The following is a 22,964-nucleotide window of genomic DNA, read 5'->3' as shown; positions in this document are numbered from 1 at the left end:
TAGTGTGTAAACTATTTAACGCAGCTGCCCTGCGGTACAGCGCGCACGTAACCGCTCTACAACTGCCATTTGAGACGGGGAACCCCTTAGTCTATTAACAGGGTAAATTTAACTCCACCTGTGGATTATCGGTAAGCGGTGCACTCGCATGCGGGTAGTCAAAAAGTTGCGACAACGCAGCAAACTAAACAAGCCAAAGCCCCCGCTCAACAGCACCTCATTAGTAGAACTACTAAAACCAGCCCAGCCAGAGGCGGAACGTAAGTTTCATTCAGTGAACCTTGCCTCAGAAGAGTTGAAACGAGCTGGTTGGTACCATGGGCGTCCGCAGAACTTTTTGCGGGGAGGAAGGGCAGACGTCCGTAGGTAGCGCCTTGGAGGGGGCAAATTATTTTGGCAGCATGGTCAAACTAGCTAAAAGTCCGAAATTACAAGGGGGAGGGAGCGCTGCCCCCTTTCCCCCTCCCATGAACGGCCATATCTTTGAGGGTAAAGGGCAGCGCAACAAACGGGACGATTGTTGCGCTGAGTACGACTTCTTTGGTACGCTAGCTATGTTATCCGCAACGCTCAGATTGAAACGGCGCCGTTTCTTCGGTTGGTGAGTGAAAACTGAGCGCACTCAGCGCAACGGGGCAGCCACCATCGCGCCCACGCAACCGCCAAGAAGAGCGTAGGGGGCGAAGAATGCGCCGCCGAGCGGCCGGTATCGGTCATGCCGAACGAGGTTATCGGATAGGCCGCTTCCTTGTTTCGCTGCAGTGCAGTGACCCGACCTCGCAGCCTTCGAACCTGCCCCCTTCTTCATCCGCCACCGCTGTCAGCGCCACTTATCTGCGCTCCGCGGTGGCGCCCCGCCAATGAGCACCGACTGCTCGGCACGACGTCGCCGGCCGCTGCTGAAGCAGGGGAAAACTCCGCGCGCCGGGGTTCTTTCTCCCTCTCTCTTTACTGCGACTCCCTTCCGGGGGCTTTTCACGAACCGCTTGCATAACAATGATCCCCCGCCTTGCTACCCAACGCGAACCTCTCTGTGTACCGAGTATACGGCTGGCGCCTATCTGTTCATCGCCCACGTATCCCTCCGCGAAGCACGGCCAGGCACCGCCGCCTGTGCAGCGCTGACACGCTAACCCAGAGATCCGCCTCTCTGTGGTACTGTCGACAAACAACAACAATAGCAGCAAAGTAGCACGGTTGTGGCGCCGCAGTGCCCAACCACTACTGGGTTATCGCGTGTCTTCCTGGCACGCTGTCGACATCTCAAGAGACGATGGCGTTAAAAAAATAAGGGAGGGGGGGCAATGAACGAGGGCGATTTCCACCGAATGGATATAAAAAATTAGGACGTCGGCTGTATTCACGCAATTTTTCGCTGCATACAGATATGTGCAATTTCACGCCCCAGCGTCAAATATTCAACTGCTGAATTGCCTGCCGCCAGAGAGACGTTGGCAAAAGAGAGCCACCGCGACGACATCAAATAAAGCGACTCGAATTCCGGGCGGGGCAGCCACTGACTACTTTTAACATACAGATAACTTACTTTGTCAAACTGGTTATGATGAAAGCCTAATGGGGTGCCAAACGGGGGCAATTACGGAGACTTAGTCCACAACTATAGCGGATACTAAAAACGCAAGTTATTTTCTTAGTATAACACAATGACGCAATGTTTGCTGATTTCTCAGCGTTTGTTTCGTGGCAAAAGTACTTTACTCGCACAGGACGTTACAAATCGAGAGCCCAGCAGCTACGCCCGCTCAAGCGGAAATAGTAAAATCTAACCGCCCAGTCATCATGCTGCACTATCTTATTAGTGGTGAGGTTGTAAATCGTTGAAATAAAAAAAAACTGCCGGTATTTACGAGAGTTGGCTGTCAAGCAACAACTGCGACTGAGAACATTGGTCGTGTAGGAACGCTGCCCTATCTGTAAAAACCACGGCAGCTGCCCACGTTCTAATGTCTCACAGGCAGAAGAAACAGCTAGCATACGGACTTGTGCTCTTGATAAACGCGACAAACTTTTACGTGAGCAAAAATTACGAGAGCCGGTTTTGGCCTTAACCCTTTCATCTTAAGGTCAAATCCAACCACAAAAAAAAAATACCCGGGCCATCTTCACTAACGTAAAACCTGGGGAGGGGCGAAACATGCAATGTATTCTTGGCGCCTTGGAGTTTTTGCCACCGGAGATGAAACCAGTGGGGGGTAGAGGTATACAGCTTTGCTGTAAAAGTCTATTGTCTTCGAAGCACAAAGATCAGGCGTAAACTAGTGTGCCGGTGTATTTTTTTTTAGTACGCGTTACGTTCTATAGCGGGAGGCGTCAACTAGTTTCCCGGGTGTTTTAGTACCGTGACTACATGAGACGACGATTACGACGACGACAGGAGACATCAAAAATCCCAGCCCCTAAGGGGCTTCGCCCCTAAAAAAGATAACTAGACACGGCAGTCGGTTTACATAAAACGACGGAGTGGAATAACTACTACAGCTATTTAACTACATTTTATCTTCTACGAAAGGGGACCTGAACCTCAGCGCAGGAAGCATTAGTTTGCTACTTATCAAATAAAGCGGCGTGCGTCTGGATCCCTTATCAAAATATAGGGTGCTGTACCAGAAAGAAAGAACACACGCCCTCGCGAGCACAGATAAGTAGGTAGTTATACGTGCATGGCAGCTACGGAGGGGGGCTGCACTGATGCGCGAAGCAGGACAAGAAAGGAGGAGTAAAAGTCCGGAATTCGGCCTACGGAGCGCCCCACCTTGTATCTACACCTTTGTGGGCTAGTCGCGAACAGGCGCGGTTTTAGAATGGCTTTCACGACAGGAGGCAACGAAATAGCCTCGTCGCGTCGCAACGTTACGCACACTATTAAAACAAAAAAAAACACTCAGAAATGCTCGTCGGTTCCTTACGAGTGCAAGTTCAACCAGGCACCACAAAGATAGCCTGCTTAAACCTGCTAGAAATAAAATTAACGATAATAAACGTTCAATAATAGCGACCACAGTTTGTGCGCCGGTTCGCGAAGAAACTTTTAGAGGAGGCTTGTTAAGGTTGGTTCAAGATGGCTGCTGAGTGGCCAAACCAAAAGCAAGCCAAGCCAACGCAAAAACGCGACGCCGCATGTGTAACTATATAGAGTGTTAATCAAGATAACACGCGAAGCAGAAAGCGTGAAGTTGCCACAAGTGTTACGCCGTGCGCAACAAAAAATAAATGGTGACAAAACGCGCACGTATCGTTGCATCGAGAAATTAACGCCGCACGCGTCCATATCCAGATTATTTCACGACTCAAAAATATAACGACGTTGGATATAATCTGGCAAGCTCAAACTAGTTCGAAACTAAACAGTAATAATGGTAATGCTTTCCTAGCTAAGCAGAGAGATGAAGGCTCGCCGAAAAGCAACAGAAGCGAGAACACAGTATACAATGTGAACCTGAAAACACCAAGTCCGCGCTTAGAAGCCTTAAATGACCTTCCTCGCTTTACAAAGCGGGGCCGTTACACTTTCGGAATATGCCTGAACCGCACCGTTATTCCGAGCCCGCAAAGCAAAATATTGAAGTTTGTGGGCTCAGGTATACGTGTTCACGTTTCGTTTGCTACAACGTTTAAGTTGCTCTTTCCTTTGTCCAGTCTTTTTTTTGTGTGTGTGTGTGTGTGCGCTGCTGGGAAGCAACCTTGCGACAATTGCCGACTAGTTTACGCACACCCTCTACTCGAAAGGCGAGTTATGCGCAGGTTGTAGAAAGGTAGCAGTCAAAACCCCAGATATGTCAAAGCTTTTTAGATCATGTTACAGCAAATACCGTTTTTTTATTGTCTTTAGGCGCAACTGAACCTCCGGCCTTGACGTTCATTAATAAACAGATCAATAAACGCAAGTCTCCGTGTGTGATAACACAAAATTCTAAAGCTGGCACTTAATTTTTAGAGCACTGCACCTTAGCGACTTACATTACAGCCTTTAAGCAAATTATCAGCAAGGCTGTTGAGAATCAACGAATTTTGCGTTAACATTAGAGGAAAAAACATGCGCTAACATGAACCCTTCAGCATTTATCGGAGCGTTAACAGTATCAGTGATCTTCGCCAGTTACCACTACACACCTTTCGTGAACTAAAACTTGCTTTACAGGCATGTGACGAAAAATTCGTAAACTTTACGCGCACCAAAAAACAGCCCAAAAGGTGCAAGTGGGGGCTTCTAAGCATGCGCGCGCGTCTTTGCACGCGATACGCGGGCACTGTCTGCTCCACGAAGGTATCGCATGCGCAGACATAGCATATCGCGACTCGTACAGTCCGCGATATGCTACGCAAAGCACTCCGAGTCTTGTGCTAGCGGGCGAGCACACGTGCAACGAAACGCCAAGTAGTGTGCGCGGCTCTATTTCGACGAACGATGCTACTTGGGGGTGCAAAACATGGATCCAATACTACTACTTCTGTTGAAACGTCACACCCAACGCCCGTGGTGACACGAAATGAGGACGCAGCCTCATGGCGGCCAAGTTTCCACAACAATTGCTGCGTGATAAAACATCTTTGGTGGCTAAGCTCCTGTTTCAAGGACAAGTAAGGGCCCAAGGAACACGTCCTGCATTAGCTCGCTAAATGGACACGCGAAGTCGTGCTAGCGTGTGCCGCAAGCATGCTTGTCGAGGCCGGAACCCAGGCGTGAAGATATGCACCCCGGCCTCCCTCGTTGCCCCGCCCCCTCAAGGGCCGCGCGCCGGCTCACCTGAACTCGTGGTCTGCCCAGCGGGGCTCGAAGAGCTGCACGATCTCAAGGCCGTAGCTGAGCGGAAGCATCCCAGCGACCAATCAGAAGGCCGGCACGCGGGAGCGCGACCAAACACCGGAGGTCACAGCCAGTACGCGCATCGAGAGCCCAGTGTACACGGAGGAAGCGAGAACACGCCGGTGGGTCGAGAAGGCCGCAGAAGTCGGCTACGTGAGCGCGCGAGCGAAGCCGTCGACGGAGAAGAGTCCACAATCCAATCCGGAACTGCGGCGCGCCGGGGTCCTCCGCCTTATCTCCTCTTCCTCATTCTCGTCAGCTGTCTGTCACTCGCTGCTGCCGGTCGCGGAATTGGAAGATAGCGCGCGCCGACAGCACAAAAGGAAGGCGCCAGGAAACGGGGACGCCGCTGGCGCGCGACTCCGCCGGCAGCACAAGGCAGCAGGGGTGTACGGCAGTGGGCCAGAAAGTGGCCGAGGGGCTATGCTTCCCTGGGTGGACCCGCTGACGCTCGGTGGCGTCCCGGAGGAGAGCGTCTGAATGCGAGTCAAAGTGTCCGCCGCGCAGCGGTCTTCTCCTGGTGCGGTGGCCGACGTGAGCGCGCGGCGTGCTGACCGTCCAGAGAGCGAGGCCGCCGAGTCGGTGGCGGGCCGAGCGTGCTCTGTGTGGCCAGCTGGGTCTCCCGCGGGCCCAAAGGGGGGCGAGGAGGAGGGTGGCTACGTGAGCGATGCCGAACAAGAAGAGAGGGGCCGCTGAGTCGGTCTGTGTGCCGGCGACGCGGAAGGAGGGAGGCAGCGGACGCGGGGAGGGGAGAGGCACGGGTGGCGGTCAGGCCAGGGCCGTCGGCGGGGGTCAACGCCTGATACAGCAACCCATTTCTGGGACGACGTCTTCCTCCCGCCGGCTTCACTGCGCGCCGCAATACAATGCAACGGCGACGACGCACCTGCAGCGATGCGCGAGAAGCGCACCTGTTGCCGCTGCCTCGGCGCTCCAGCGCCGATTGCGAGATGGCGAGGATGAACGTCTTGTAGAGCACACGTTAGGAACCCCGGTGCGGAGGTTGCTTCCTCTGTGGGTCGCGTTCCCCCATCGGTGGTGGCCCAAGGACTCGGCGCTGCGCGGCCCACGCCCTCCAAGGGATTGGTAACGCGAGCGGCTAAGCCACAAAACGAAAGCAGCGGGCCACGCTTGGTGGGAAGGGGTGTTCCGTTTACGTTACGCGGCGCTGATAACGACGTTATGTTTACAGGATGCGCTCTGATACGACCAGAGCGCCGCGGCGATCACTTTCGAGCTGGGTTGGCGTAGTGAGGTGGGCGTTTTCACAACCGTTGCTAGTCGCGCCGCCATGGGCAGCCGATCTGTGAAGTGTTTGGTTGTCGCCGCAATCAATTTAATCACGCTGAAATCTATTTAGGACAACCGTGGTTCCGAGAATCGGGACGAAGAATGTTGCGGCCAGCACAGCATTGCGCATCGCATGAGACTTGATTCCGAATATACGCCGAGGTCAGCCAGATGCTAAACAATACTCTTGCTCATAACGTAGAGGAAAATTACTGCCGCCACCTGTGCCAACCTGTGTAGGAAGTGCTCAAGCCCGCATCAGTAGCCGGCGAGCTCGCTAAGTTATTTTGCCGCAAGACAGCTAGCGGAATGCCGCTGTAAAATTCAGCTTGCGTGGGACAATGCCACACCCCAGCCTTATATGCCGGCTTCACGACGAGAAGCAAATATGCGAGTCCCTTAGCACCAATCACCCTACGTCTTTCCAGCAGATTGTATGAAAACCGCGACAGCTATCACGCACCGGAATGACTTCTGACTGCTACAGTGCGTATGCGACGAGGCCACTTGTCATTTGTACCGCGAGAGAAGTCGTTCATGCGCCTCTGCCCCACTAATCGTCCGAGCGTCCGCTACACCGATAAACCGCAGGGGCTGCAGGCCAGTGAAGATAACGGCAAGCCAAAAACGGCCATGCCATCGTGACAGCGCTGTTCGGGGCGTCTGCACTAATCCTCAGCCGACGTTTCTGACAGCCTCGTGCTTCGCAGCAGCAGCAGCTCGTCGACCGCGGTACGCCTCGTCATTACCACCAGGCGAGGTGTGTGTGTCTCTGCGCGGCCCCGGCGTGCCGCTTGTGGCCAGGGCGATCGCCGCCCAGTCATCAAGCAGAGGACCACTGCCGGCAGCAGACGGATCTCCGGGTGGAGCGGCGGCGAGGAAGCGCGCTCCGATGACCTCAGCAGCCGAGGCCTGTCTCCTGCTGCTCCCAGGTTCTGGGCACCAGCACCGGCACGGGCGGAGAAGGGGAGGGGGCCCATTAGGCAAAGGGCTCTCCTCCGTTTGTGCTGCGCAGGCAGCGGCGGATCGAAGCGACCTGACCGGCGGTCGTCGACCCCGCTCCGGGATGCTGCTGCTGCCGCAGCGGCGGGCGGCGGCTGGAGCGCGAGGCCGTTACCGCCGTTGCTCCAATGACACAATGAGCCTCTTCCTTCCTTCTCCTCCTCCTCCCCACCGCTCCATCCCAGCGGCCACGAGCCGCGCCTCCTCCGCCCGGGATGAGGCTCCCGAGCGGCGGAGAAGAGCGAGCCGCGCGGATGACTGGGATCGGCGGACTCGCGTCGAAGAGCACAGGTTGCACTGGCGGAATCGGCGCTGAAAATAAATTTCCATTTCGCTTCGTTCTTGATAAGCCCACCTTCCCTAAGCACCGTTTCCGAGTGTGTTTCTTCTTTTTTTTTAATATTTTATCCAAACGCGTTTATTCTGCGCAACGCGGGAATTTCACGGCGTCGATACACCCCAAAAAAGTCACCTCCAGATGGATTAGCTGAGATGTGCCGCCCCCAGGTATTTTATGGTTGTGACCGACAAATCTGCCACACGTGTTCGCAACTCCCACGGCGACTATGCGTCTGATCTTGCTTCTGATGCTAACATTCGAAGGAGCCCGGCTTTTGCTGCGAACGATCAAACCCCATTTGACCTCGCGCACTATCAGCCTGGTAAGCGGATGTGAAGCATGCATCTTCGTTTGGATAAGAGATCGCGATTGCACCAGGAAGCGAATTGGTGCCCGCACTTGCGAACGTCAGGTTCAAGGAGTACTAAAACGAAAAATTGGTCACATCCGTGCATGTTCACTTTGGGCGTTCTCGCCAAGACGCATTTGTTTATTCAGTAGACTGCTGCAGCGCTGTTATGAAAGGCACGTTCGGCAAAATGAGCTAAGGGGCAGGTGGGTTGCAGCCCGTCGCATCCACGTATCGCGTTAAGTTCCTAGCTATCAAAGGGTGCACGTGCAGCGCTGGTGATTAAACAGTCCTATCATGGCCAGCTATCACTTACAGAAAAGGTACGCGTAATGCATCTACGTACTCCATGCATGCAGTATTCTGCACTGACAAAAACATTATTACAACATCGATTGTATGGGAACGGTTTTGTCAGAGCTTACAATGCATTTTCCTATCGGTAAAACAAACTGTTAAATTTTATATTATCTGTAGAATTATTTCTAACTTCGGCTGTCCTCATGCAGTTTCCTTGTGCTCTTTGTTCTTTTTTTTTTCAACGACTAATACGGAAGACGCAGTTTAGTATCTCTTATTCAAATTCCACGCGTAAGAATATAGCGTTTTCATGAAATGTTTATAAAATATTCAAAGTGAAATACGTTTAAAGAGATAATGTTTCGATAAAATCGGCGTGTTCCGCATTTCCCTCACAAATCAGCTCTCGGAGAGATACTGAAAGAGCGACTAGAAGCAATAATTGAGGGGTTTCTACGTTAGTCGCTTCGTGTAGATTTGCGCAGCTGTCCCCGTGTCGACATGCAGCCCCACAGTGCGCGTTTACTGTTAGGGAGCGAGACGTACGTTACGCGTATCTGAAGCGCATTGTTACGCAATAAAAGCTTGCAATTTCTCGCATTTCTACGACTCGCGCAAAGCGCAGGACGCGATTGAGTGCAGTCGCGCGCTGGGTCGCACACAGAATGCTTTGAACTCGAGCTGGCCAATGCACCGATTAACCAGAGCCGAGTTCAACGCCATCGATTGGTAGCTGAAAGATGAAAAAATAAACTTTGTCAGCATATTGAATAGTTATTGGTTGTTACCAGTCTTTTGGGAGAACGCTTTATTTCTGAGCTTTTACGCTTTTATCGCAGGCTTGTGCACCCGCCTTGCCGGGACGTCGGGGCTTTGTCTGGTCGATAAGCTCAGACCATTAATATCGTTACGTCATCCGACCTCGTGTCCGGCTTGGAGAGGCTCTTAGGAGAGCTCCAAAGCGGGATCAGAAGCACCGGGGGAAAATCCAGCTAATAGCTCGGACCCCCGGTCTCTTGCGTGTTCCATCATTGGGCTAATTTGCTCAAGTCCTTCTTAAACGTTTGTACGAGCGCGCACGCAAACAGACGCACACGTTTCCCACGTCTCCTTCATTACACGCCGCTTGAGTAGCCTGTTTCCCTCCTTCATCGCCTCCGTCCGACCTTCTCTACATCTCAGTGCATAAAAAGAAAAGGCGCCACAGTTCTCGGAACCTCACCGATTCTTCTCTTATATCCACCAAATTTCGTATCATTTCACTGACTTTCGTAACGTACTCGTTATGCCAGCCTCGTTACAAATCGCAGAGAAGAGACGCGCAGCTCAGGGCCCCACTCGCGCGGAAGAAAGAACTAAACGAAGAAAGACCTTGCAAAAATTTCCCCACCGCTCATTCCTATATTTTCCGTCTTGCTCTTTTTAATTCGCCCTTCTGCGAATTGAGATCGTGTACCTAATGGATGCGAGGCTTCATTTCTCCGAGACCTCCCTCCCGGCTTTGCTGTTCGCAGTAATGACCGCGAGAACAAGCTGCTGCTTCCCGGGCCCGCCGAGTCGGCAGACATTCTATCCCTTTTTCACGGGGCGACAGGCACGGATGAGCCGCGATTGCTTCACTGCCACGCGCGGCATCGATCGGCCCATTCGGCTGCTCGGACCGCAGTGATGGCTGAGCCTCGCATCCTCCGGATTTAGCACGGGCGTACCTGCAACCTTGAGCCTCTCTTCTTACGTCACTGCGAGCTACATAATACACGAGCTCCGCTGCACTACCCCTTTCGATCTCCGTACACTCAGTCGCGTCCCCCCCCCCCCCCCCCCTTTTTTTTTTTTCTATTTCTCTTCTTTCGCTAGCGCTCGTCTTGAGAACTCGGTGATTTCTTGGCGCGAACCGACTCCCCGGCGCTTCTGGAGCGTTCGCGCAAGCAGCCCAGTTGCGAAAGACAACACCAGACTTGGAGAAAGGCGTTACCTTTTGCCGTCTCGGCGCGGCGGCGTCCATCCTGGAGAAGTTTCGAAACGCAGCCTTGAAGCGAAAGAAAACGAGCTTGGGGCTTTCGAGGCACTGCACTGCGGCTTGTCCGCCGTCGTGACTAAGTCGCAACACCAGAGGCGAAGAAGAGACGGGGTATTGCAAGGCGAAGTGCGAAACAGCCTTTACGTGGCCTTTCAGCGTATACAGCGTGGACTTTACGTGCCCCGCGACACAGTACGCATTTATTTAGACACCGCGGATCCCTCACGTGACCCTGCAGCACGTTGTTATTGCACAATCCCTGGTCTTTCACATCGCTTTCTTTTTCGTAGGACCGAAAATTTCACGTACGCAGACTGTGGCTTATTGAACCCGCATATTTCACGAAGAAAGATGCCTTGCTTTTATTTATATCTATACGTGGCGTGGCGCAAAGACGTGCTCCTACAAAGCAACCATCCAAACATATATCAACCCCCACTGGTACCCTCATGCGCATAAATTAAAAAATGTTAGTACAGTAATCAGTAAAACAAGTATCACGCGCATTCCGTTAATTCTGATGTGCGTGCCATTTATAACTGGTTACAGGGCGGGCGCTACACCAGAGACGCGTTCGTATTCTTTCCACTTCGACAATTTCGACATGGTCGAAACTCAGTCTAAATTCAGACGGCAACCAAAGAATCCGTCCCGAGAAAGCTTCGCGTTCAACCATCGTCGTCGTGAGACGGAGGGGTGCATGATTTTTTTCCCCATCTTTGTTCTCCTCGCCACCGCCTGCATCTCCGGCAAGAAAGATGCTGGAAAAGTGGATGCGGATGAGGGACAAAGCACAGACGGACCGATTGACATGGAACGTGGGTCGTTTTACCAGAAGCATCTTCCTCCCACACTCTCGGCGCCGTAGGAAGTCCCTGCAAGCCGAAGGCTATTCACTTCTTGTACCGCGACTGATTCCGGTGGCGAACTGCAGCATTCGAGCCTCGTCCGACGACAGTCAGTTGACGTCAAACTCCCCTTTTCAACTCAGTGTTTTTTATTTGAACATAGCGCAAGTAAGTGATCTCTGTGAACACTCCTGCCCTGCACGCACGTTCACGCCCATTCCGCGCATTTTTGGCGAAGTCAATGACCTAGCCGCTGAGTAGACCAAGCTCACGCATAACCCCCAAAGCGAATAAATTACTCGCTCCAGATCGGCGGCTCCATCTCTACTCTGGCAGCATATTTCTTCTTCGGGCCTGGTATGGCTGGCGGCACGAGACAGAAAGCAGCACACCGGCAGCCGCTGCGGCATCGACACTGGCAGAATTGAGCGACGGCGTAGCCGAGGGCCACGCGCGTGACGCCGACTGCACACGACGTCACAGTGACCTGGTGAATGGTAGCGAGGGAGAGGGAGTTTGTTTACGTCTCCGCGCCGGCACCCGGTCGCGTTCTTTCGCACGCCGTTTTATCTGGCACAAGCGCTTAGGCGAAGAAGGGCGATGATGCCGCTGCCGCTGCTGCTGCTGTGGCCGGGAGTACATGCACGCACGAGAGCGCGCGCGCCGTTTGCTGCTACACACGCACGCAAACTTCCCTCGCTAATCCTCCCCCACCTTCCGCCCGGGTTATGCAGCCACAGCGCATGCGCTATGCTGTTAATCGCTTCAGCGCGGTGCTGTTCAGAAACTTCAGCGAGACAATAAAAGAAAAGAAGCCTATTCTAGTTTTGCGACAAGATAGCTTTATTCTGAAAATGCGGACGAAATAGGAATATAATGCGCCCACGGTATCCGCCATCAAATAGAAAAGAAAAAAAAAGAGAGACTCAGTAGGATGGGGGAGAGAAGAGGGTGGAAAAAAAGGAGGTCGGTCGTTACACCGTAATACACTTACTTCCCTCGCTTCAGCGCACTATTTGGGCCCGAGTTGACGCCATCTGCATTTTTATTCTTCTTTGCCGCCGTCTGGCCGCGGCGTTTCCGACGTCGAGCAGGGCTGCTGCCCGAACATACCGGAGCGGTGCGACCAGTTGCCGCCGACGTCGATGGTCTTTTCGCCCCGGTCGCTCAGTGCAGACGGTCCTCCGCCCACGTATCCCCTCCCTCCCTCCTCCTCTCCTAAGACGCAACATGGCAGACAGGTACTTGGCCCAGATTCTCGCAAACGTACGGCGTTCCTTTTTCTTTTTCTGTGTGTCTTTCCCTAACTATAGTAAAACAAGAACTTCACCTAGATACTACACTGGCCGGTTTGACACCGGTTGAGTAACGCGACGCGACGTGGGGAGGAGGCGCGGCTTCGACATTGACTCGCAGCGCCTGGAGGCCGCCGCCGCCGCCGCATATGCACACACAGACGTAGCGGGGGGCGCAAAGGTTACGGACCGGTTACGCGTCGGTGAAGCGGTGTGTAGTGCGTTACCGACGGGCCAGACGGGAGAATGGAACATGGAACTTTTTTTTTTTCTCTCTCGGCAGCCGAGCCTGCCTACAGAGGTAAAAAGGGGGAGGGCGCGTAATCCAAATATCGGGCTTAGCTAGCAGTGGCGCCGAGTGATAGTCAGGACAGGTTCGGAGCCGGAAAACTGGGACCCGCCGACCTAGTCGCCGGTCGATCTCCATTATCTCCTTCACTGAGGCATCGATGCCGCCTGGCTAAACGCATAAAGATGCGCCCAGAGCCGTTTGAGATACGACGCAAGCAAGCGCGCCCAGGAACAGACGAGACCTGTTCTAACGAATAGCCTGCCGTAAATTAACTCGTTCAATCCCGGATTTTGTTATGTCGTGAGAAAAGAAAAGCGTTTGTCAAACTGCCGGAACGTGAAATTTGGTTCGTTAAGACAAAAGTTCTGATATCTAACAGCGCAAAAAAAGGAAGACGAACGACGAAAGAAATAACACAGACGTGCAATCATTTCAGCATCCTTAGGTTTTCAATTGTGCTGATCGCGTTTTTAATAAGAACCTAGCTACCCCCAGTTGATGACACGGTGGAAATGTTTTTAGATCTCGTTTTTATGATCAATTCAACTGCAATGCAAAATACATTCAAAGTTGCACAATACCTGTGCAAAGTAAACATCCAAAATACGACCCGGTAACTCTTACGCAAACTGTTTCACTGCAAGAAGGGTTGTAATGAGGGAAAGCCCAACTTCATGAAGGACGCCAAGACTGGGCCGACAACAGAGCAACATACCCGGAACAGACACATCACATTTTCCCGGGAACTGGCCAAAAATATCAATGAAAGCGCAAGGAAAATTTCATACAGCAATTGAACCCAAAGACACGTCTCTACGCTGAAAGGTTAACACTGAACGCGAGGTGTAAACACTATCGCTGGTGTTTTCATCGCTCGTTCAACAGCGATCGCTCATCCTTTTTTTTTATTATTTAAGATTTTCACTTTGCGCGGACAATCTTTTACCCCTCATATACACCCCTCCCCCCCCCCCCCAACACACACACGCACACACACCAAAGACCAAAAATACACACAAGAACGCACCTTGAGCACTGCGAAATGAATCCGTTGTCGTTTGGAAGTATTTTGTTCTAAATCAACGCAGAAAGCCAAGAACCCCTGGATGCTCCTAACTGTATTTTAAAAATGCAAACACTTCAAATTTTATTTACATAAACCATTAGGTTTTCTTCCCCATTTACAACTTCGGTCGGTAACATAAGAATTTTTTTTTTCTGCGGCTGTTTTGACGTCTTCGTCATACGACGCACATCAAGGTCAGAACCATATATATATTTTTTTTATTTTTCATTGCTGCCTGCCACACGTTTCTGATCATGATTATAACGCTCAAAAAAACGATCATAACTCCCTCAGCACACTTTTCAGCGATGTTTTCAGGGCACGATCTCACGGTCTCATTCGCAACGACTCGTACGCGCTGCAAGCGCTTCACAGCAGATCATAAATCAATACGGCATCAATATCATTGAGAACACACAGCCGAATGAGCCTTGCAACTTTCTCGCGGCTCGACTTGCCCGGAGCGCTCATACGAGTCCGCAGTTTGCAGGACTTGGCCGCCTCCTCAATTCCGACAGCGACGATCGCTCACGCTCGTCAAGCTCTCTCGGCCCGACACCATTTACATGCCGATTCCCTGGGCGACGTCAGCGACCTCTTTCGGGCTGGAATGAGAGCGAAGGAACTGGGGAGTGGGAGGCGCGCTGGCGCTTTTTTTCTCTCTTTCTTTCTTTCACACCCACCGACAGCTTGCTCAGAACGCACAGACGTCAGAGCCTGTAGAGGTTGCTCTGCCGCATAACTAGTACCAATGTGGTGGTGCAAGCTTTACAGGCAAAAGCCCCCCGCCAAGTTCCCGTTTGGTCGATCGATAAAGTTACACACGACAAGCCACGTAAATGGTATGAATTCGGCATCTAGACAAAATACGCAATGCTTCTGGCTTCAAAATATGATCTCTGAGACTTAGTCCCGCCAAATTGTAATTCGCCTAGAGCGCGTTTTATTACACTCACGTAATGACATCCATCAAGGCACCCTAAGCCGTGAGTCAAAAAAGTTCGGCTCGCCGTAGGTTCTCAGAGGCGAGGAGCTCACAGGGGGCAGCAACAATGCGAGAAACTCAGCTTTAAAACTCGCTTAGTAACAAATTTCTGGAGAAAGACAATTGTCGCGTGAATGCATAAATTGTTTGACGCGTGCGAGAAGAACAAACAAAATGTCAACCGCTCGCTTGTCCGTCCAACCGGACGCAGGATGTCAGCGACCTGTTGTGATGAGGGCCAACACCGGTCCTTCGAACGTTAAAAAGAAAAAGAAAAGAGTCCTTCAAAGGCCATTCGCGACACACCGAGCCCTCTACGACACCTCGGTTGACGTTAGAGCGACTCATACTGACACACTGACGCGTCGGAACAGACGAAGTGTAAGCTCACGTGGCAGGTGACGGGGCGGCCTGGCTTGCGGCCATTTCAAAACTGTCGTGCAATTTCACGCACACGTACACGTTAAATAGTTACGCGCGCAGTGCTAGGCGCCGCTGCTACCAATAGAGGCTACCTGTCAGAAACTGCACTATGTATGCGTCGTTGTTTTGCGGGCAGTGTAAACAAAGGACGGAAAGACAGGTCATCCGCCTCGGCATTTCGCTTTGTTGTGACAAGCGCTACTTTTGCAGATCGCTACTTCTGCAAGTTGTTCTACGGCGCGCTTTGTTCTGTCTTTGGCGAAAATAGCGGAATAGAGAGGAGCGAAGTCAAATATTTGCCGTTTAGTTATGCACAAGCCTTTTGCCAGGTCGACCGAGTCCTTAAAGGCGCAAGGTAGCGACGAAAACACACACAAAAATACACACACAAGCACACAAAATACGTCCAACGCCGGTCTTGCTTTGCATGTTTTTCCTTTTGTCTTCGTCTGGTGATGTTTATTCGTATTATTACCCGTGGAGTGATTTCGCTGAACCAAGTAACATTTTTTTTGACGCGGCTCAACACTTCGCTGGAGATTCTATAAAAGAAATGGAAACTCCGATAACCTGCTTCCGTGTGTGCCTATTGTCAAACCAACCATTCGAAACAAGGATGCGAATGGGACTTTGTTTACACTTCACACGGTTCTCCGAGTCCCGATGATTCATGCGCTGACTATTTGTTTGCGAAACACGAAAAGCTTCGGGTAGAAAAAAAAGAAGAAAGACGTCGATGTGTGCTTCTCTTTCACGGCGCTTAGGACTATTTTCGGAGAGCCACGCTGAGTTCACTTTTAATGCTGAGAAACGGCACCCTGGGCAGGTTACTCAATCGTGGTGACAAAATGGCGCTAGATAGGGGCACGAGAACTTAGCCTTTTCTCGTCCGTATTGTCTGCTAATTTCTCGTCCTTCGCGCTTCTTTATCAACATCATCATTATCATGATCACCATCATCGTCGCAATTTATTTCCCTTATATGCCCTATCTAGGAGGAGGAATAAACTTTATTTAAGAGGCTTTCGTTGCAACTCCACAACAGACGGAGGTGGTTACCTCTTGACGGGACTCCATACGCTGCTCTCGCCGCCTGGCCCCTGGTGACCAGCCGTAGCTGATCCACCAGGTCGGGGCTGGTGAGCAAGATCCTCCATTGTTGTTTTTGTTGTTATTTGTTAATTTTGCTTGTTTGTTCGTTCGTTAATATTATTTGGTAATTCTTGTTCGTTGTTATTTTTGCGATTTTTTAAGCGACCCCGGCTCCACCCGAAGAAGAATCCTGCGAAGGCCACGCATTACATAACGGGGGCGGACACCTCAGCTTACAAGTGGTTATAAAAGAGAGCGTCAGCGTAGCGGCTAGCGTTCGCTAACGCTACCGCGGTGGGCTACCGGGACCCGACTGCGCATGCGCGCATTCGCTCCGGGGGGGACGGGTGCCCAGGTGTCGCCGAGCTTGCGCATTCGTTTTGCTGAGGGGCGACCGCCTCGCCGTCCCCGCGCGCGCATGCACAGTCGTGTCCCATAAACCCGCCACCGTAGCATCAGCGTACGCTCGCCGCTACGCTAAAATTCCGTAATAACTACGAAAAAAAACACACATAAGCAATAACAAGAAGATTTCATACACGATGGAAGGGAAAGGACATGGTAGCTTACATCTGTTCGTTAAAAGTTTGTTAATTGGTTAATGCGAAAGTATTAGGTCGCCCACCGCATCGCATGCGCCTGGGCGGCAATAGGTGGACCATCCGTTTAACAGAGTGGCTCCCAAAAGACCGTAAACGCAATAGGGGTCGGCCGGGGACTCGATAGAGAGATGAGGTACGAAAATTTGGGGGGACAGGGTGGACTCAGCTGGCACTCGATAGACGTGGCTGGAGATTTTTGCGAGAGGCTTTCGTCCAGCAGTGGATACAACCAGGCTGATGATGATGACGATTATTAGGTCGCCCATTGAGCGAAAAAGCCGGCGACGGGTGCGCCCAGAGTCTATGGCGTCTCTCAAATGCCTACTGCCTGCCACAAGCCTTAAGAAATAAAACACACAGAAGGACCACGCGGGCATGCGCAGAGTAACGTGCAAAAACTGGGAGTGGCCCTGGTTAAACCTGTTTGATTTTAGTACGCAACGAGCTAGAACGCCCCCGGGCGTTCATTCACTTTGACATCAATAATTTCACCTTCGCAACTCATCACAAATACTTAAATGCCCCCGAAAGTTGTTCTTTTCTCTTTTTATTTTTTGCTTCTTGTTTGCCTCCAAGACAAAACTGAGTTTGCTCGGAGGGGTCTTTCTCACCCCATTTGTTCTGAGCTCTTTCGGCAACGCATAGGGCAGTATCTCGATAAATACAGATCGTGTCACGAAGTGGGGGCCTCGTTTGTTTGTTTGTTTGTTTGTTTGTTTATTTATTTATTTATTTTAATTGCACCACTGCTATTAGCGGCAGGTTTACAATATTTTTGTAACCAGTTGTAGCTGTTCTACGTTTTATCCACCTCTCTCCTTTTTTTTCAGAAGCATTTAAATCACCTTTCAGTAAATTTCACAGCGTTGCCATGTACTTTAGCCTGATGCTTTTAAAGGGGCCATGAAGACAAAATGCGAGTTTGGTTCCTTCGAAAGACTGCCTCTTTAGAATAACACTGACACCACTTTTAATGCAAACTTCACTCGAATAAGCTGTATAATAAAGTTAACAGACCATGGGCATTCGACACCCTAGATACTTCTTCGCACTGAAGTTATGGCGTATTATGGCCTGCTCATTGCGATTGGGGCTGAAGCCAACAAAATCCAACGCAAATTAAACAGCGATAATACGCTTGTAGAACGAGCAAGTTGCGCTTAAATTTAGTGCACATTCTCTTTATAGCAATAAGGCTGGTGGGGTAAACATCGGAAGTTACGAACGCACGCGTAACATAAAAGCACTAGTGCGTACGGCGCGCACTGTGCCGGCCGACGCTGCACAGCCGTCGAGCGCGTTGGGCTTTCTGACACGACACTAGCCAACTGGCATAAGCGACACTGCCACTTACGCGACCATTCCTGCCGACTCGTACACAACATTTCACGACACGATTATTATCGAGCGTAACAATGAGCCAGGTTTTTTCTTAGCCAGGTCAAGAAGAAAAAAAACCGTGTGCGGACAGTGGTTCTTCAGCGGTGCCGTTACGCCATCTATAAAGAGAGATGGTAACCAGGCTAACGAAAAATGCATTTGCGTGGGCGGCAGGGTTAGTCAACATACTAACTTTTGTTTTATAAACCGTCCTGGATACGTCACTGTCGACGTCACGAAACACGCGATGCGGTTAGAGAAATAAAATTTTGGCTTAAATTGTGTAATTTCTCAGTGAATAAAGCATCGCTCGCGGCCGACAAGCGGTGAGGGCACCATAAAAAAATAATTATTTCGAATAAAACAAACTTCAATTTTGTCTTCATGGGCGCTTTAAGCCCAGGGCGTTGCGAAGGCAGACAGTCTCCCCGCGTGCATTTTGATGCTTACTATCGCATTGCAACGCATTGTGTTCGAAACGCTTGTTTCCGTTATGCAGACAACACATGTGCTTCCAAACAAAGCTCTCGTTTTCAAACAACCTGTTTTAACTTGAAAGAGCAAAGCACTACCCTTGCAATCCCCCAGGAGATTTTCCTTTCCTATGCTGCCCTTCTCTGCGCGGCCGTGCACTACACAACTAGCGCCATCTGCGAGCTAGCGGACCAACCCGCCGTCCAACTGTTGAGTGCTCGGCCTTCTCAAGACGGGTCTATTCTCAAAACAGGTCAGTACACTTGAGGCGTTTCCGCCGAGCAAGAGATATTTAGAATTCGCACATCAGCCTTGCTTTGAGCCTACCACTTCGACAATGGAAACATATGTGCACGAAAGACAGCTTTACACTGCTCATCACAAGAGGTTCTTTGTGCTCTGTGCCCCACATCTACCTACACAATGGGCGCTACACGAACAATGTTATGGGAAAGACTTTTCTTGGATGAGTAACAGGCAGCGTTTTTCTTTTTTGCCGGTCCAAACTATGATGCAGCAAACAGACTCGGTAGCCGCGCATGGAAACGCCTGTTACGACACGATGCCCGAGGTGGCAGCAGGAGACTGTCACAGCCATAGTCTCTCCCTGTCACCTGCTTGGCACAACGCTGTCACTCCAGGGTAGACTGAGGGAAATGCCGACGACATCGTGCACGCAGCGTAGGCATGGAAGCTGTCATCGCTAAACTACGCTATTGGCAGCAAAGCATTAAGGGAACTAAGGGAAACCATTCGCTCTGGTTGAATGCGGTTAAAGCAAGTTTGACGAGCGATAGCTCGTTTGTAGCACGGAGAACGCGCAGTGAACGCGCGCATGCACATGCAAGGCAAAACACAGACGCAGTTCAGCGCAGTCGGTGCAGTCGGGGCGAACGCGCAGTGAACTCGGATGACATTTCTTGATGGCACGTACCCGTACACTTTCCACGTGTACCCCTTGGAATAAACGAGCTACCAGACGCTTTCACTGAGGAACCGCACGAGAGAGAGAGAGAGAGAGAGAGAGAGAGAGAGAGAGAGAGAGAGAGAGAGAGAGAGAGAGAGAGAGAGATTTAATGAAGTCTGGCGATGTTAGCTGGGCTAAAATGCCTAACTTGCTACGCTAGTTGATAACGTGATGAAGATGATGGCGATGATGTTCAAGAAGTTGATGCGTACAGATACGGCACTGGCCTGACCTTACCTGAGATTGAAGGTCAGACGGACGCAACGAGCAACCAACCTTTTCTTTTTTTTTTCTTTTTTGCTGGGTTCGTTCCTGAAGTAATAGGCGCCTCGGGGGAACCACCCTTGTTCAAGAATCAATTCACTGTATAGAGAGTGCACCGCGATTAAACTCATGGTTAAAAACGGCTAACTGTACTGCAATGTGTCATTAATTCATGATTGAAAAAGAACAGTTCCCGTCCGAAACGTCGGGTAAAAGTTCTGTTTTTAAGCCCCTCATGCTCTCTCTCTCTCTCTCTCTCTCTCTCTCTCTCTCTCTCTCTCTCTCTCTCTCTCTCTCTCTCTCTCTCTCTCTCTCTCTCTCTCTCTCTCTCTCTCTCTCTGTTGGGGGGGGGGTAATAAGCGTGCACTTTGAAAGTAGTCAGCAATCATGCGGATCTTGTATACGTACAATCCAGTTCCTTCGAATTAGGTCGAAAAGTGTGAGAAGCGACGTTCGGAACACTCGTGACTCAAGAAAGACCACAACGAATGTAGTGACACTGGAGCAGCTAGAATGTTTGAAAGGGATTCTGTTCAAATTATCAGAATTGCCCAGCAGCGAGATTTGCGAGTCGTGTCCAAACGATGACCAGTAGCACGCGGACACAGCTCCGACCGCATTCAAAAAGCGCGGGCGCGCACACGCAGGAACGTGGCGCGAATAAGCACACGCATAAAAAAGAAAAGCGACGCAAAAGACGACGGAAAGAAGAGGGTCCTCTCCCCAGCTTCGTTGACCCACTGATATTCTGAAGAGCCGCGGCGTGACGAACGCATTGTCGCGTTGTTGTGAGTGCGCACGCACAACGGGGTGAACGACCCCGGAGGAAACAACAGATAGCCCCCGTCTTGCTCTTATTGCCGCATCATCGAGGGAGAGAAGCAAGAGATAGCAGAAAGAACGTACACGGCTGCCACAAACAACCGGCCTTCTCTTTCCTTTCTTTTTCTTTTTTTTTTTTTTTGTAAGAGTTAGTTCCCCAACACTGCATATGCCCCGCAGGGAGCGTCGGTCGGAATAACTCAGCCTCTAATAGATTCGCATTCACAACGCCGAGTCAACAATATTACCGCTAACGGACAAATCGACACTCCAATATTGAATCCAAATTACTATACTATAACGAAACTGCTTTATATTCACGGTCCCCGCTGCGACGCATAAGGAGCCAATCATCTCCGTTTTCAACGAAGTATCACTTATAACGAAAACAGTTCCTTGTCCCGAAGAATTCATTTGCTATTGCGATGGTTTACTGTATTCTAGAGACTGAATAGCTGGCTTAATAAGGTCTCGGTGACCGTGAAGAGAATAAGAACGGCTGACAGCTACCGCGGACATCAACCGCCGACTTGAATAAACTTTAAAATGGAAAACGCACAGAAGGATGAAATTCGGAATCTCATGAATATCGGGCAAGGAAGGATAAATAAGAGAGGGAGAGAGAGAGAGAGATTATTAACTGATTCCGATGGCGTCACCAGCACTATCCGGACACTTGGTAACAAAATAACGCAGCCGTAGATCATGAATGATGAAACCTTAGGGAGAACGAACGAGCAAAGGGTTATAGACGGCACAGCGAGCGTCCATGGACGTAGGCCCAGCGGTAAACAACATCGCCCTACTAAGCGTTGACGTGTGTATCGCGCCACGGTTTCCTCCCCTCTCCAGCACTACAGCGACTCCGCGCGCGGTACGTTTTAGCCCGAGATTTAGCTTCTGCCTAGTTATAGCACTCGGGTACAACTTACGAAAAGCAACGGAAGTTGCCGCTTTGTCTCATCACCGCAGCCGGATGTTACTCCGCGCGACGCAAGTAGTGCGTTACTGGGAATATTTTGTACATGGCACGAACCGTTTCTGTGATTATTTGGACTTAATATGCTTATAAATTACTGCAGTGACGACAAACTACGTGAGAAAAGGCAGACGATATCACGAATTTATAGCAATCTCCTTTCAAAACACCGGCGCCCGCTGACATTCGGGTCCGTCGCTCCGGCGGAGTTACATGAGCTATTGCCGTTTTTAACCTGTTCCTGAGTATAGTGGGACCAACCACAGAATGTGCCGTCATGTGCCGCGGAGAAACATTCCATCGCTACTTGACATGGCTCACCCACAAGTTCGAAAGTTGTCTGTGGCTGCAACACAACAGCAGTGTTATTTTAAAAGAATATTTAATTTTGTTTTATCATAAGAAAAGTGAAGCTACAAAAGATTTATTTGTCAGATATCATTTAGAAGCTTCGTTTCAGATCAACAAAAAAATGTTACCCCCTTTTTTGTAGATTTTGGATTGGCTTGAATAGTAGAAAGAAGCCATGCGGCTAGCCAAACAGCGCCAAGAAAATTAGGAGAGGAACGTTGCTATGGCAGCGCCCACGACGACACACGATTGCAGGGACAGATTTCCCTCTAGTATATATTAGTATTAAATTTAGTATGAAATTTTGTTGTCATCTTTGTACTTATTAAGCAAGGCAAAGCATTCCTTTTTTTCCTTTTAATGAACACGTTAAAGTCAGTCGTGTGAACGTGTTTTCGATTTTGGGATTATCTATAATAGTGGAACTATGCCGCCAGACGGCTTCACTACTACACAGAGATGTTTTGCTGTGAAGATATCTTTAGGGTCCACGTAGAGATGCTTACTCATTTAAACAGCTTGCTATCTCCTCCAGCCGGTCTTTCGCAAGGCTACAGCCATGGGCACGCTCCGCGTATTCACCCCCGACGCGCATGCACCGTGTCGCCGCCAACAAAACATCCGGCGGCAAAGCTTCTTTCACCCTGTCGACCTTTACTAAGGAACTTACATAAATTACGAAAACTCGAGGCCGTGGTGACATAAAAACGCGCCAAACAAACATCAAAGGCGAGAACAGCGTCCAGATGGTAATTTGAACTGGGCAACCGCTGTGCATACGCGCTTCAGCGATGGGCACATTGCGGCGAGGGCATCGCCTCGACTCGCATCCTCCCGGCGCCGTCGTGCCTAAATTAATGATCTCGCGTTGGCCACGCTGCACACCGCCCTCGTCACACCCGCTGACCTACACACACCGCTCGACGAAAATAGATGCCGCCGCCCCGCAGGCTACACCCGCAACCTTTTGAACAGACTGGGCGCTACGGGAACAAACG

The 22,964-nt window shown here is 50.8% G+C and overlaps 1 protein-coding gene across 3 annotated transcripts in view; it reads right to left on the bottom strand.

Annotated features, from left to right (window-relative positions):
- Positions 1 to 22,964, bottom strand: part of LOC144145808 (uncharacterized) — a 160,413-nt gene that overhangs the window by 81,899 nt on the left and 55,550 nt on the right. Inside the window, exon 1 of one of the 3 annotated variants that reach the window (XM_077677564.1) lies at positions 4,766 to 6,032. The exons of the other annotated variants lie outside the window; for them this stretch is intronic. Within the exon in view, the coding sequence (XP_077533690.1) occupies positions 4,766 to 4,836 (71 nt within the window). The 5' untranslated portion in view covers positions 4,837 to 6,032. Of the gene's footprint in view, positions 1 to 4,765; positions 6,033 to 22,964 lie in introns of those variants that run through there. 3 annotated transcript variants of the gene reach the window in all.

Source organism: Haemaphysalis longicornis, unplaced genomic scaffold (genome assembly GCF_048455015.1).
Source record: "Haemaphysalis longicornis isolate Haplotype H1 unplaced genomic scaffold, Haemaphysalis longicornis Haplotype H1 scaffold_7, whole genome shotgun sequence".
Lineage (NCBI taxonomy): Eukaryota > Metazoa > Arthropoda > Arachnida > Ixodida > Ixodidae > Haemaphysalis > Haemaphysalis longicornis.
The sequence above is the reverse complement of the archived record's forward strand: the minus strand, read 5'-3'. Positions and strand labels throughout refer to the sequence as shown.